Source organism: Rhinoderma darwinii, chromosome 13 (genome assembly GCF_050947455.1).
Source record: "Rhinoderma darwinii isolate aRhiDar2 chromosome 13, aRhiDar2.hap1, whole genome shotgun sequence".
NCBI classification, from domain to species: Eukaryota; Metazoa; Chordata; class Amphibia; order Anura; family Rhinodermatidae; genus Rhinoderma; species Rhinoderma darwinii.
The window spans coordinates 28130071-28144818 of record NC_134699.1 but is presented as its reverse complement, the minus strand read 5'-3'; the positions used below and the strand labels follow the sequence as shown (position 1 = coordinate 28144818).

General features: G+C 42.1%; 1 protein-coding gene across 9 annotated transcripts in view; it reads left to right on the top strand.

Annotated features, from left to right (window-relative positions):
- The window catches only part of EZH1 (enhancer of zeste 1 polycomb repressive complex 2 subunit), a 519099-nt gene that overhangs the window by 495917 nt on the left and 8434 nt on the right, over positions 1-14748 (top strand). For all 9 annotated transcript variants that reach the window (XM_075847032.1, XM_075847030.1, XM_075847027.1 and 6 more), the window contains 6 exons: positions 1806-1908; positions 2268-2431; positions 4176-4267; positions 8361-8541; positions 10079-10275; positions 14387-14478. In XM_075847032.1, coding sequence (XP_075703147.1) covers positions 1806-1908; positions 2268-2431; positions 4176-4267; positions 8361-8541; positions 10079-10275; positions 14387-14478 — 829 coding nt within the window. The remainder of the gene's footprint in view (positions 1-1805; positions 1909-2267; positions 2432-4175; positions 4268-8360; positions 8542-10078; positions 10276-14386; positions 14479-14748) is intronic.

Sequence of the window (14748 nt, the reverse complement as noted above, 5' to 3'; positions counted from 1 at the left end):
TTGTCTGCTTGGATCAACTACAAAGGACCGAGCAGTCAAGAAATACGAAGGAGACTGGCACTTGGCAGAGTAACGATTAGAGACCAAGAAAATAACTTCCAATTTAATGATGTGTTTACGAAAACAAGGATCAGTGAAGTGCAAGCTACAGGATTTCTGTGGCTCTACATGAATATCAAAACTAAGCTGTGAAAAATTGAGAGGAAAATTATTGTCTTTGGTGTTGGCGAAGACTCCTGAGGATACAGTGGTTCGCGATGAGTTCTTCAAACAAGCCTTTGCTTTTACTTGAAGATAAAATTAATATAACAAAACTGTCTAGGCCTCGTTTACATCTGTGTTGGAGACTCCGTTAGGGCCTCAGTCACAGATCCGGGCAAAAACAGCGGTATTCTGTGCTATTTTGTCCGGTAAATGACTAACACCATGGCGGAAACCCACTAATGTCAATGGATTCTGTCAGGCAGCGATGCTGTCCGTCATGCAACAGTTTCGGTGCTTCTGGTAATTTCGTTGCTTTGCTTCTATGAGGGAGAAGAGCAACAGAAATACCGAACACAGATGTGTACAAGGCCTAGTTAAGGACCTGATATTCAAGGTCCAAACACATTGAAACAGTTAATTTATGCTTGGAAGTGTTGAAAGAAAAATATGAGGACAAGAAAATGGATGTATACTATCAAAGAAATCATAAACTATTAAGGCTTTGTTCACACCTTTGTTGGGCCTTGTTCACATCTGTGTCGGTCTTTCCCTTGTTCTGCTCCATTGGAGGAGCAGAATAACGAAAATACCAAAAGCATCGGTTCCGTTGTGTGATGGAACCCATTGACTCTGATGGGTTTCATCGGTTTCCATCATAACCGATCCATCATTTCTCCCGTAAAAACGGAAATCATGACGCAAGTGTGAACAGAGCATAAGAAACGTGAAGATCCGAACAGGAGACATGACATACTCAAAAAAACTCTGTTTTCATGGTCTCCAGATATTGATTTAATACTGATGTATGCTTTGCTGTGAATGTGATGTTATCAGTTTGAGGGAATTCTTCTTAAAAGGGTTCTCTCTCTCGCTTCCTCGCCCTCTCTCTCTCGCTTCCTCGCCCTCTCTCTCTCGCTTCCTCGCCCTCTCTCTCTCGCTTCCTCGCCCTCTCTCTCTCTCGCTTCCTCGCCCTCTCTCTCTCTCTCTCTCTCTCTCTCTCTCTCTCTCTCTCTCTCCTGTGGCATGCCAAAACACTATAGGTTTCAAATTCTCATTTAGGTTAATTTATATAAAGAGCATTGTGTCTAAGACCTGTGTCAATATCTGTGCTGAAATGAAATACCTTTAAAAATCATGCACTAGGGTCCCGTTCTTGCGTCGGAGCTTTCCGTCGGAACGGGATCCTGACTGACACAAACTGAAACCAAAGGTTTCATTGGAGACTGATCCGGTGCCAATGGTTACTGTTCGTCTCAGTTGTGCAGGGGTTCCATAGTTTTAACGGAATCCATAGCGTATTGGTTCCGTCAAAACGACGCAACCCCTGTACAACTGAGAAAACGGAAACCATTGGCATCGGATCCGTCACCATTGAAATCAATGGTGATGAAAACGGAAACATTTGGTTTCCGTTTGTGTCAGTCAGGGTTTCCTTTCCGACGGAAAGCTCCATCGGAACGGGAACCTAACGCAGATGTGAACGAAGCCTAAGTTTGTCTAATCTGAATTTATTAGCAAGTAAACTAACATTTATCACAAATAAGTGTAACAGTATATCCGAATATCAGTAAAGTTGTTTGTTTGGTACGATCTTGTTTTAGGCAGCAAGAGAAACAATAAAAGTTCGTTGCCAAGTGATCTTATGTTTAGTGCTATCTCTGCTGTCTTTCCGGAGAGAGGCTTTCCAGAAGAAGTCAAGGAAAGGTAAATGATCCAAAATTATTATGTTAAACCTGTATACAATTTAGAACATACTGTAAATTTATTCGAAATACAAATATGTATCTTGTACTAAAATAACAAAAAAAGATATTGACAGGATTTATCAATGTGTATTCACATGTTGCAATTGAGTCACAGTTTTGTAGCTAATATCGCGGAAACGTTCCTTTTTGGCGAAAATTATGCCAAAACCAAAACTCAATCGCAATGTTTGAATACATTCTTAGTCCTTGGATAACTTGAAAATAACACAAGTTTTAGTGGCTTTACATTTTTCATGTACTCATCATTTCTTCAAATCAGGACCAAGTCAGTGTTTTCGTATACTTAAATGTTTCCAGGTACAAAGAGCTGACTGCAGCAACAGACCCCAACACGCTCCCACCACAATGCACTCCAAATATTGATGGATCCTTGGCAAAATCTGTGCCACGGGAGCAGTCCTTGCACTCCTTTCATACTCTGTTCTGCCGCCGCTGTTTTAAGTATGACTGTTTCTTGCATCGTAAGTAGTCTGACATCTGTAATTCCTAATTTTTTTAAATATATATATATATTATAGTTTGAAAGAGACCACGTCTCTCCCAAGTGAAGCTGAAGGGGTACAGCATACTGAAGAGTGCCAGAGCCCCTTCTTTCTAGCATGCTTTCTCCGTATCCAGACCTTAACCAACACTACCTTGTGAAATTCAGAAGTTCGATTTTTGTGCACAAATATGAACATTCACGTTAAGGTGGCATAAAATCACTTCAAGATTATAAATTAACCTCAGTAATGTTTAAAAAGCATTTTGTTAATGCTTTATAGGTTATAATCGGTGTATCTTTCTAATATATTCCCTTAAAGGGGTTGTCCGGACATTTTTTATTGATGGCGTATCCTTAAGATAGGTCATCAATATCCGATCGCTGATCAGCTGACTGATGGGGCCACTACATTCGTAGCTGCAACCTCTTCACAGTTTACAGGCACAGCGTCGTACACATCCGCAGCGGCTGTGCCTTGGATTTTTAGTTCAAGTCCCATTCCAGTGAATGGGACAGAGTTACATTTTCAGGCACAGCTGCTACTGATGTGTACGGCGCTGTGCCTGGTAAACACTGAAAAGGTCGCGGCGACAAACGCCATGTCTCCTTCAGTCAGCTGATCGGCAGAGGTGCCAGGAGTCGGACCCCCACCTATCTAATATTGATGACCTATCCTAAGGATAGGTGATCAATAAAAAATGTCCGGAGAACCCCTTAAAGAGCAGTCCATTAAATTATGTCACTGAATGAGTCTATGGGGTGGAGCTTGTAGACTTGTCAAAGGCTTCACTGAACATATCAAATTCACTGTTGCTCAACATGTACAGGAAACTGCAAAATAATCTATTCTAAGAGGGCAGGACAGCGGTAAAAGTTCTTATGAAAATATTAATGGTCAGCCATTTTGATTAAGAAACACCGAAGAAATTAAGGAGAGTCACAATGTAAGTAAATCAAAGAAAACAACCCTCACATGCAAAATGTATTTATGATATTGTTCTAAAATGGTTTGTGAAAAGTTACAAAAGCATAATTTTTTTAACATTTTCTCTTCAAGTCAGGTAAAGCTGGCAGCTGCAATATAACTGCAATGAGACAACAATTAGAACTTATGTAAGGAATAATTGAGTGATACTGACAAGTGCTCAATATTTTTAAAAAGGGATTTGGTGTCTGGAAAAATGTTTCACTGGCCATAGGTGTGAAACTAACTATTTACATGAGAGAAAGATTGGCAAATCCTGCCAATAACTACTGGATCGGCTGACAATCTTGTGTTTATGGGGATCTCCTTGCTGTCCTCCTGATGGCAGATGTCAAGGGAAAGAGGGATCAGGAGTGTTTGTTTGATTTTAACATGCCCAATCCTTAGTTTCTGTGGGAGCGAAGTCACTGCCAGAGATGTCAGGCAGTGGCTTATTCCCCTCTCCCCAATGAAATAAACATGCATGCTCGGGTGATGGTTATCTCATGTGGTTGGCCGACTTTTATAGGCAATCTCACTGTGAGTGTGGAAGAAATTGAATATTATTCATGGAAATTCTGTATTTTGTACCCCATAACTTAGTTACATATATTATGTTAATTGCGCTACTGTGTATTTGTTCCTGGTCACTGTATGTTTGTAAATACTGTGAACACCATAGCATGTCTATGATGGAATGCACATGATTTTGATAAATGTACTATGTTCTACTAAACTTTTTTTTTTTCTTTTTAAGCATTTCATGCAAGCCCAAATATGTGCAGGAGAAGGAATCGAGAAATTAAGGTTGAGACAGAGCCATGCGGAAGTCAATGCTTCTTGTGGCTGGTGGGTTTTTATTTCTCATTTTCTCTCTCACTTTATCATTTAGGTTTGTAAGTATCAGGTATACAGTAACCATTTAACTGGAATCCATGATATTTCTGAGATAACATAGGATGAAAGTGGGGTGGTAGTTTATCGTTTCGGTTAAGGATGTTCTAGTTCACAAAATACATTTATGCAGAAGGGTTTGAAGCAGCTATTTACTTTCCAACTTCTACCAATGTAACAAGTCCATGTACAATGCATTTGGAAAGTCTTCAGACCCTTTCACTTCTTACACATTTTGTTATGTTGCGGCCTCGTGCTGAAATAAAATAAAATTCAAGATTTTCCCCATCATTCTTCACTCAATACCCCATAATGACAAAGTGAAAACAGAATGTTAGAAATTTGTGCAAATGTATTAAAAATGAAAAACTCTAATTTTGCATGAAGATAAGGGTATGTTCACACTGTGTTTTCAGGCCTATTTTAGGGCATTTACGCCTCGAAAAACACCTGGAAAAACGGAAGTTGAACACCTACAAACATCTGCCCATTGAAATCAATGGGAAAAACAGTGTTTAGTTCATACGGGGCGTCTTTAAAAAACGGAGCTTAAAAAGATATTCCGAAAAAAGAAATGCATGTCACTTCTTGAGGCGTTTTTCGGAGCTGATTTTCCATTGAACACTATGAAAAACGCTTCAAAGAAGCTCCAAATGAAAAGAAACTTAATTTCAGCTTCAAAAACGCCTGAAAATCAGAGGCCGCTCCGTATTTTCAGACATTTTTTGTTAAGCGTGTGAACATACCCTAAGTATTCAGACCCTTTGCTATAACACTTGAAATTTAGCTCTGGAGCCTCCTATTTTTCTAGATCATCTTTAAAATGTTTCTACACCTTGATTGGAGTCCACCTGTGGTAAATACATTTGATTGGATATGATTTGGAGAGAGACACACCCCTATATAAGGTCTCATAGCTGACAATGCATATCAGAGCAAAAACCAAGCCTTGAGGAGGAAAGAACTGCTTGTAGAGCTCAGAGACAGGATTGTGTGGAGGCACAGATCAGGAGAAGGATACAAAAAAATTCTGCTGCGCTGAAAGTTCCCAAGAGGCACAGTGGCCTCCATAATTTTTAAATGGAATGAGTTTGGAACAACCAAGACTCTTCCTAGAGCTGGCCGCCCCACCAAACTAATTAATCATGGGAGAAGGGCCTTGGTAAGAGAGGTGACCAAGAACCCAATGATCACACTGAACTCCAAAGATCCTGTGTGCAGATGGGAGAAACTTCCAGAAGTTCAACCATCACTGCAGCACGCCACCAGTCTGGGCTTTATGACAGAGTGGCCTTAAAGAAGCCTCTTCTCCGTAAAAGACACATGAAAGCCTGCCTGGAGTTTTCAAAAAAGCATCTAAAGGACTCTCTGACTGTGAGAAACAAGACTCCGTGGTCTGATGAAACCAAGATTGAACTTTCTGGCCTCAATTCTTATCGTCATGTCAGGGGAAAACCGGGCCCTGCACATCACTTGCCCAATACCATCCTTACAGTGAAGCATGGTGCTGACAGCATCATTCTGTGGGGTGGTTTTCAGCAGCTGGGACAGGGAGACTGGTCAGGGTTGAGGGAAAGATGAATGGAGCGAAGTACAGAGAGATTCTTATTGAAAAGCTGATCCAAAGTTCTCTGGACCTCAGGCTGGGCCAAAGGTTCACCTACCAACAAGACAATGACCCTAAGCACACAGCCAAGACAACACAGGAGTAGCTTAGGTACAACTTTGTGAATGTCTATAGGTCGTTCAGCCACAGCCCTGACTTGAACCCAATCAAACCTTTCTGGAGAGACCTGAAAAGGTCTGTCTTCCGACGGTCCTCATCCAACCTGACAAAACTTGAGCGGATCTGCAGAGAAAAATGGCAGAAATTCACAAATCCAGGTGTGCACACCTTGTGGCATCTTACCCAAGGAGGCTGTTATCGCTGCTAAAGGGGCTTCAACGAAGTACTGAGTAAAGGGTCTGAATATTTATATCAATGCGATATTTATTTTAGTTTTTCCTTTTCAATAAATTAGCAAAGATTACTAACATTCGGTTTTCACTTTGTCATTATTGGGGTATTAAGTGCAGAATGATGGGGAAAAAACGAAAACTTTTTTTCATTTTAGCACAAGGCCTCAACATAACAAAATGTAAAAAAATTGAAAGGGTCTGAAGACTTTCCAAATGCACTGTATAAATGGAGGTGAGCATCACTCTTGTAAAAAGAGTGGTGTCGGTGCCAGGGTATCCAACCTTGATCCACAGTTATAGAATAGAAGATCGCAGAACTCCAGGTCATAGCAGATATATATATATATCTGCTAAGTTTTCCAATGTAGTATTAAATAGCAATCAATGCCTTTTTATAAAATCGAAACATACAAAATGTATCATTAGACCGTGCCTTTTACGTGCAAATACCGTATTTTTCGGACTATAAGACTCAGTTTTTAGCAAGAATAAATCTTGCTAAAAAGTCCCTGCAGCGCCGGGCCCCCTGACCGCCCCTTACTTAACCCCTTCCTGACCCGTGATGTGCCGGCACATCATGGGGATGATGTATGGAGCGGGCTCACCCGCTACGCCCGCTCCATACACTGCAGATGTCAGCTGGGTTTTACAGCTGACACGCTACTCTAACGGCCAGGAATAGTGATGGTGCTGTTCCTGACCATTTAGCTAAATGCCGCGGTTAATAGCGACCGCGGCATTTATAGTAATTTTCCCATGAAGGACATTTATAACATATCCACAGGATATGTCATAAAGGTCAGAAAGATGCGGGTCCCACCTCTGGGACCCGCACCGATCTCTAGAACGTGGCCCCCTACACCCCGTTCTATTTTACCCGGCTCCACTGTCTCCCGGCCACTTCCTGGTAACATGGTCGAGTTACGGAAACAGCGTAACTCGCTGAGCTATGCTGTTTCTGTAACTCCCATAGAACTCAATAGTAGTTGCGGAAACAGCGTATCCCAGCAAGTTACGCTGTTTCCTCATCTATGTATGTATGTGTGTGTATATATATATATATATAAAAAAAAGTTAGATACATTTTCGGGAGTGTAAAAGTTTTGTTAAAAGTTAAAAAAAAGCACAATGTAAAAGTAAAAATATTGCTGCGTCCGTAAAAGTCCAAAACTTAAATTAAAAAAAAAATAATTTAAAACCCCAGAATCGTTGTTTTTTTGGTCACTATAGCGCTAAAAAGAATGAAATAAAAAGTGATAAAAAAATTGTATGTACCAAAAAAATGTTGCTAATAAAAATTACAGCTCGTCCCGCAAAAAATAAGCCATCACACCGCTCAAACAATGAAAAAATATAAATAAAAATATGTTGCCATATGCAGCATACGTGTAAAGTCACGCATGCACACTTGGCTTTGAATCACCATCCACAGTGGATGACTATGTCAGCAGCTTGTGACTTTACTGACGTGCACAGTTAAATCGCCCATGTACTCCGTGTTTATGGATTCTATCCATCTTTAAATATTTTTTTTGTGCTACCATCAGTGTAGAATAGTAAAGAAATCTGTAAAATGTGTTTAAATACACTTTAAAGATGTATTTGAGGATTATATAACATTCTCATAATAACTTGCACAGGTGAGGGGGGATTTCAGATTTCCAGTGGATCTGCAGTCCCATCAAACTGAAAACTGTTGGGACTCCTGGAGCTGGCTTAAGGAAGATGCGGGTGGATTTCCACGCATTTCCAAAATGTAGTATTACAAGGCGCCCACTGGATTACCGTTTAATACATGACCATGTCAAGCCCTCCAGAGCAGGAGCTGCTGTTCATAGCCGCTCTCTGCTCTGGCTAATAGAGGGGGTTTTGAAAGGTATTATAAACAGGGGTGGTCCCATTTATTAGTTTTATATTTAAAAAAATTACGTATTAGCACCTGTACATTAATCTTAAGTTATTTCCACTTGGTAGAGTGCCACCTGCTTGGTTTACAGCCTTAAAATTGACTTCTCGCTCCATATTATAGTATTAGATCAACAATCACTCATAAGATGCTTCATTTAGCCTTCAACTCTCAATCTCTCAGGATGGAGCTAAAGAGTATGCTATGTTGAACAACCCCAGATTCAAGTGCTTAGGGAAACGTAAAAAGAAAACTCCAACAGTTGCTGCTTCCAGTGCAAGTTCTTCCACCTCAACGGTAACTGAAGCCAAAGAAGGAGACAGTGATCGGGATACAGGGAATGACTGTGCTTCCAGCTCTTCAGGTAAGGAGACTTTTTCCTTTTTGCCATTGGTATATGTGAAACCACAAAAAAAATGGTTTATCCTTTCCAGTTCAGGACAATCCAGATTGGCTGTGAGGTTATAATTTTTTTTTTTAGCAGATTGCAATCTACAGAAGGATTGGAGAGGTTCCTCATTAATCTCTCTTTAGTGAATGAAGTATCTGATGTTTTTTATGATCAAAAGCAATAATCTAAATGTGCCATTTCGCTGCTATTTTAGAGAAATTGCGGCCATATGGTCCAGATTTTCTGCAATTTGCATCAAAACACGCATTTTACTGCGACATAAGAACCCAGCAATTAGAGCTTGCATGCAGCTTAGTTATTATTAAGAGATACAAAAGCAACTACTGCAACGATCACATGAGACCGCAGTACTAAGAAGAGAAACTTACAAGTGTCCCAGCAGCGATGAACTGAGTGTTTGCAGAGTCAAGCAGGATATGAGTACATCTCTGTAACTAGAGACGGAATTTGCAGGACAACAGGAGGTGGACTGCATTACTACAGGAAGAGAGACACCTAGTGCCAGTAACTTCATACAGAGTTTGCAAGGAGAAGACTGCAATTTACTTTCTTACAAAAAAAATCTAAGTTACTAGATATTAGACATACTATTAGATAAGTTATATGAAAAGTTAGTGTAAATTTAAATGTAAACTGGTGATAGATGCCACAGTATGTCATTAGTCACAGTCATCTGTTTAACGGATACTTCATCGGCTTTTCAATAGCTTTTCATTACAGCCTATGGGTGTCAGATCTTTTAAACTGATGCCGAACAGTGTCAACCCTCACCCATAGACTATAATGCTAACGTTTAACAAAAACATTGAGATGGGTCATGAAAGTTCATGAGGTATCTGTTAAAAGAATGCCATTATAGTCCATGGTGACTGGTGCAACTGTTATGCATTCGTCACAGCGTCTGTTTATTGTGTACCTTTGGGTGCTTTTCCCGGCATATACTTCAAAAGGAGGCTGTAAATCGCAGTGTTAGGCTATGTTCACACGGGGTCTTTTGCCGAGTTTTTTGACGCGGAAACCGCGTCGCAAAACTCGGCAGAAACGGCCCGAGAACGCCTCCCATTGATTTCAATGGGAGGCGTCGGCGTCTTTTTCCCGCGAGCAGTAAAACTGCCTCGCGGGAAAAAGAAGCGACATGCCCTATCTTCGGGCGCTTCCGCCTCCGACCTCCCATTGACTTCAATGGGAGGCAGGAGAAAGCGTGTTTTCTGCCCGCGGCGCTCAATGGCCGCGGGCGAAAAACGGCGCGATCATTGCTATTCACACGGAGTATTTTGGGGGAGGAATATCTGCCTCAAAATTCCGTTTGGAGCTTTGAGGCAGATATTCCTCCCCCAAAATACTCCGTGTGAACATAGCCTTAGAGTCCGTATTCATGTTTTCTGCATTGTAAACTGATATGAGATTTGCACATGAATTGTATTGATAATATGCCGGCGCAAAATGATGTAGATGAACTATTATACATGCATGTTTAATTACCAAATAGAAGGAAATTCTCGCTGTCAAACCCCAACGAGGCAGAGGCAGGGAAGCATGAGTGGAGACTTGTCAGAGGGTTCAGAAACCAGTGAACTAGTGGAATGGTCCGGAGCTGAGGAATCTCTATTCAGAGTCTTCCATGGAACCTACTTCAACAACTTTTGTTCCATTGCCCGACTCATGAGCACCAAGACATGCAAACAGGTACTAAATGCAGGCATATAAGCAGGTATTAGAGTGTAATGCAAGAGAGTTATACATACATATCATGTCCTCGTAGGCTATATGGCCAGGTATGTTGTATGCAGGCTTAGGCCTCGTTTACACGAGCGTGTGCATTTTGCGCACGCAAAAAACGTGGCATTTTGCGTGCGCAAAAGGCACTTAACAGCTGCGTGTGTCATCAGCGTATTACTACCCAATGATAGCAAAGAACAAATTCAAATTTTATTAAGCTACTTGTAGCAAGAACAGACCACATATATAACGATTTAAAACTGTCACTGCCTAAAACTGAAGTGAAGGTAATTCACTGGAGAAACCAGCAGAGTATAGAAATAAGTGTTGGCCGACATGCAGCGAGTCAATTACAGCCAGTAAACACCATGTGGCCTAGGGGGAAGTAAATTCAGCTAAGGCAGGAGATTAAAACAAACTGAGCCCCCCCCGACATGTTTCGCTACCTAGTAGCGTCCTCAGGGGTACACGGGGCTAATGGCGACGCGGCGAAAAAACAAATCCTCTTATGGGGATGTAGGATGACGTGGGTGGAGGGAGGGTGTGAGGGCAGGCCGCCAATGAAATAGGATAAGACGCAGCAGCTGTCAGAGAGAGCGATCCAACCAATGGGGATCGCTGTAGCAGGAGACCAATGAGAGGCAACGGGCCGCGCAGGCGCACTGTCAATACGGCCAAATTAGTTCAGAGGATACGCGCATGCGCAATAAGACACAGAAGGGACTTGGAAAAATAATGAGGGAAAGGAGATGTGACAGGTCGGCGCAAGCGCCGTAGCTGTCAGTTAGGACTTCGTGCAGGCGCACCGCCGATACTGACAGATCAGTGCAGAGGCGACGCGCATGCGCAATGACGCATCATAGGGACTTAGAAAAATAATGAAAAAAACAAACAGAATTTGACAGGTCGGCGCAAGCGCCGTACCTGTCAGTTAGAACTTAGTGCAGGGAGCCATAATATCCCCCATCATAGAATAGCAATGAGTGCACGATCAGGACTGCAGAGACTATATAGCTCGCCTCATTTATGTCTATTACAGCCTCCCCTAATAGAGCGGCTGTATTTTGATTTATCATGGCTTAATTTGACTATTAAATTACTAATTATGACCATATATGTTTTATAATGTGCGACCGGTATTGTATATGTATTGTTCTATATTAAAAAATTTATTTATGTATTTAATATTCATTAATTCCTCAGAACCCTACTTGTTCTGATGGGGGTTTGGGTGTGCCTGTCATTAATAATTGTATCTCTATAGAGACATGCTGAGATACCTTAGTGCGGGGGTAGTTATCACCATTGTCTGTGGTTCCGAGGGGCATCCTTGATATCTATTTCTAATATCCTGTCTGACTGGTCTCTTCCTTACTATTGGCGCAGTTATGCCGACCTGGACTGTCTCTGCAGTCCTGATCGTGCACTCACTGCTATTCTATGATGGGGGATATTATGGCTCCCTGCACTAAGTTCTAACTGACAGGTACGGCGCTTGCGCCGACCTGTCAAATTCTGTTTGTTTTTTTCATTATTTTTCTAAGTCCCTATGATGCGTCATTGCGCATGCGCGTCGCCTCTGCACTGATCTGTCAGTATCGGCGGTGCGCCTGCACTAAGTCCTAACTGACAGCTACGGCGCTTGCGCCGACCTGTCACATCTCCTTTCCCTCATTATTTTTCCAAGTCCCTTCTGTGTCTTATTGCGCATGCGCGTATCCTCTGAACTAATTTGGCCGTATTGACAGTGCGCCTGCGCGGCCCGTTGCCTCTCATTGGTCTCCTGCTACAGCAATCCCCATTGGTTGGATCGCTCTCTCTGACAGCTGCTGCGTCTTATCTTATTTCATTGGCGGCCTGCCCTCACACCCTCCCTCCACCCACGTCATCCTACATCCCCATAAGAGGATTTGTTTTTTCGCCGCGTCGCCATTAGCCCCGTGTACCCCTGAGGACGCTACTAGGTAGCGAAACATGTCGGGGGGGCTCAGTTTGTTTTAATCTCCTGCCTTAGCTGAATTTACTTCCCCCTAGGCCACATGGTGTTTACTGGCTGTAATTGACTCGCTGCATGTCGGCCAGCACTTATTTCTATACTCTGCTGGTTTCTCCAGTGAATTACCTTCACTTCAGTTTTAGGCAGTGACAGTTTTAAATCGTTATATATGTGGTCTGTTCTTGCTACAAGTAGCTTAATAAAATTTTAATTTGTTCTTTGCTATCATTGGGTAGTCGGGAAAAAGGGTTTTGTTTGCCTGCAGGCATTCCTCCTATTGCCCATATATATTATACCTGCTGACTACCTAGGGTCACAATTGTTTCCTTTCTCATCAGCGTATGATGCGCGGCTGCGTGATTTTCGCGCAGCTGCCATCATTATGACACTCCGTTTGGATGTTTATAAACAGAAAAGCACGTGGTGCTTTTCTGTTTACAATCAGGGTATGTGCACACACACTAATTACGTCCGTAATTGACGGACGTATTTCGGCCGCAAGTCCCGGACCGAACACAGTGCAAGGAGCCGGGCTCCTAGCATCATACTTATGTACGATGCTAGGAGTCCCTGCCTCGCTGCAGGACAACTGTCCCGTACTGTAATCATTTTTACAGTACGGACAGTTGTCCTGCAGCGAGGCAGGGACTTCTAGCATCGTACATAACTATGATGCTAGGAGCCCGGCTCCTTGCACTGTGTTCGGTCCGGGACTTGCGGCCGAAATACGTCCGTCAATTACGGACGTAATTAGTGTGTGTGCACATACCCTCAGAGTTTGACAGCTGTTGCGTGAATCACGCAGTTCGCACGGAAGTGCTTCCTTGCGGCATGCGTGGTTTTCACGCACCCATTGACTTCAATGGGTGCGTGATGCGCGAAAAACGGCGAAATATAGAACATGTTGTGAGTTTTACGCAGCGGACTAACGCTGCGCAAAACTCACGGACTGTCTGCACTGGCCCATAGACTAATATAGGTGCGTACGACACGCGTGAAAAGCTTTAAAAAAGGGTTAGATAATTTCCTAGAACAAAAAAATATTAGCTCCTATGTGTAGAAATTTTTCCTTCCCTTTTCCCGTCCCTTGGTTGAACTTGATGGACATGTGTCTTTTTTCAGTCGTACTAACTATGTAACTATGTATATCACGCTCGTCTAAATGATGCCTTAGCCCCAGAGGTCATTGCTTGTGATCAAAAAGGTAACCCTGAAGAGCACCTCATACATTTTACCATTGTTTGCAATAAAGAAAAAACATTAAAAAAAAATATATATATATATATATATATATATATATAAAAATAAACAAATTTAACCCCTTAATGACCAGCTACGTTTTTCAGTTTTTACCTCTCTGCATTTCAGCAGCCATAATTTTGTTTTTTCATTGACGTGGCTTTATGAGGCCTTGTTTTATGCGGAGGAAATTGTAATATTTTTTTTTCATAGTTTGGAGGTAGAAAATTTTTTATTCTTACAGCGTGAATATAAGAGGGATTCCCCGGCGTTTCATCACGTCACCGGGTCTGCAGTGACGCGATCAAGGACGGAAGTTCTCTTTGATCATGCCGCAGTCACGGACCGCGGCGATCAAAGGGTTAAACAGCTGGGGTCCGAATGTTTTCCGACTCTAGCTGTATTCAGCAGGCTCCTCTAAGATCAGGAGCTGTTAGTTACAGCTCCTGCTTAGAGGATGAGCGCTCACACGAGCGCTCGTCAGCCTCACCTACAGTTACGGCAAAAGACGTCGCTGTATACTTAGGACATGCACCGCCTGCCGTCATAAGACTGTGGGCGGTCATTAAGGAGTTAATTGTTACTTTGCCTGTTCTTGTTCATGATGATATGCAGCGAGCTTGGTCCCATTGGTCAAAAGGCCTTCACCTGGTGCTTTTTATCACTTAAACTTTTTAGGTCTAAGAACAGAAGTGTAAGCCTTACAGGTGATTTCATATTAGAAATTACTTGGAAGTAAATTTTTGCCAACGCTGAAAAGTCTTTATGCAACACGACTGCCGCAAACATTTTTTCTGATATTGCAATTATATATATATATTTTGCCATAACTTTTTTGTAAAGGTTTTTCAGTTTGCTGTGAAAGATTCACTTATTCTGAAAGTGCCAGCCAAGGAACTGATGAGTACTTCACAGAAGAAGAAGAGAAAGCACAGGTATAGTCCATTATCCTGAATGTATATGTTGCAGTGTCACTCAAAACGTAGTATAAGTGTATGTTCATACGTGGCGGGTTTGTTGCAAAAAATGCTTGCGACTGCAAAATCCATTCCGATTGCATCTACGTTTATGATGCCATTGTGATAGAGGCACACAGGAGCCGCTGACAGCTGAGCCGTCGGTTAAGCTGACTGATGGATTTGGCTTTTAGCGGCCTATGCAGCTTCTATGTATAGTGCATGCATAGAAGCTGCAACGCAAAAAGT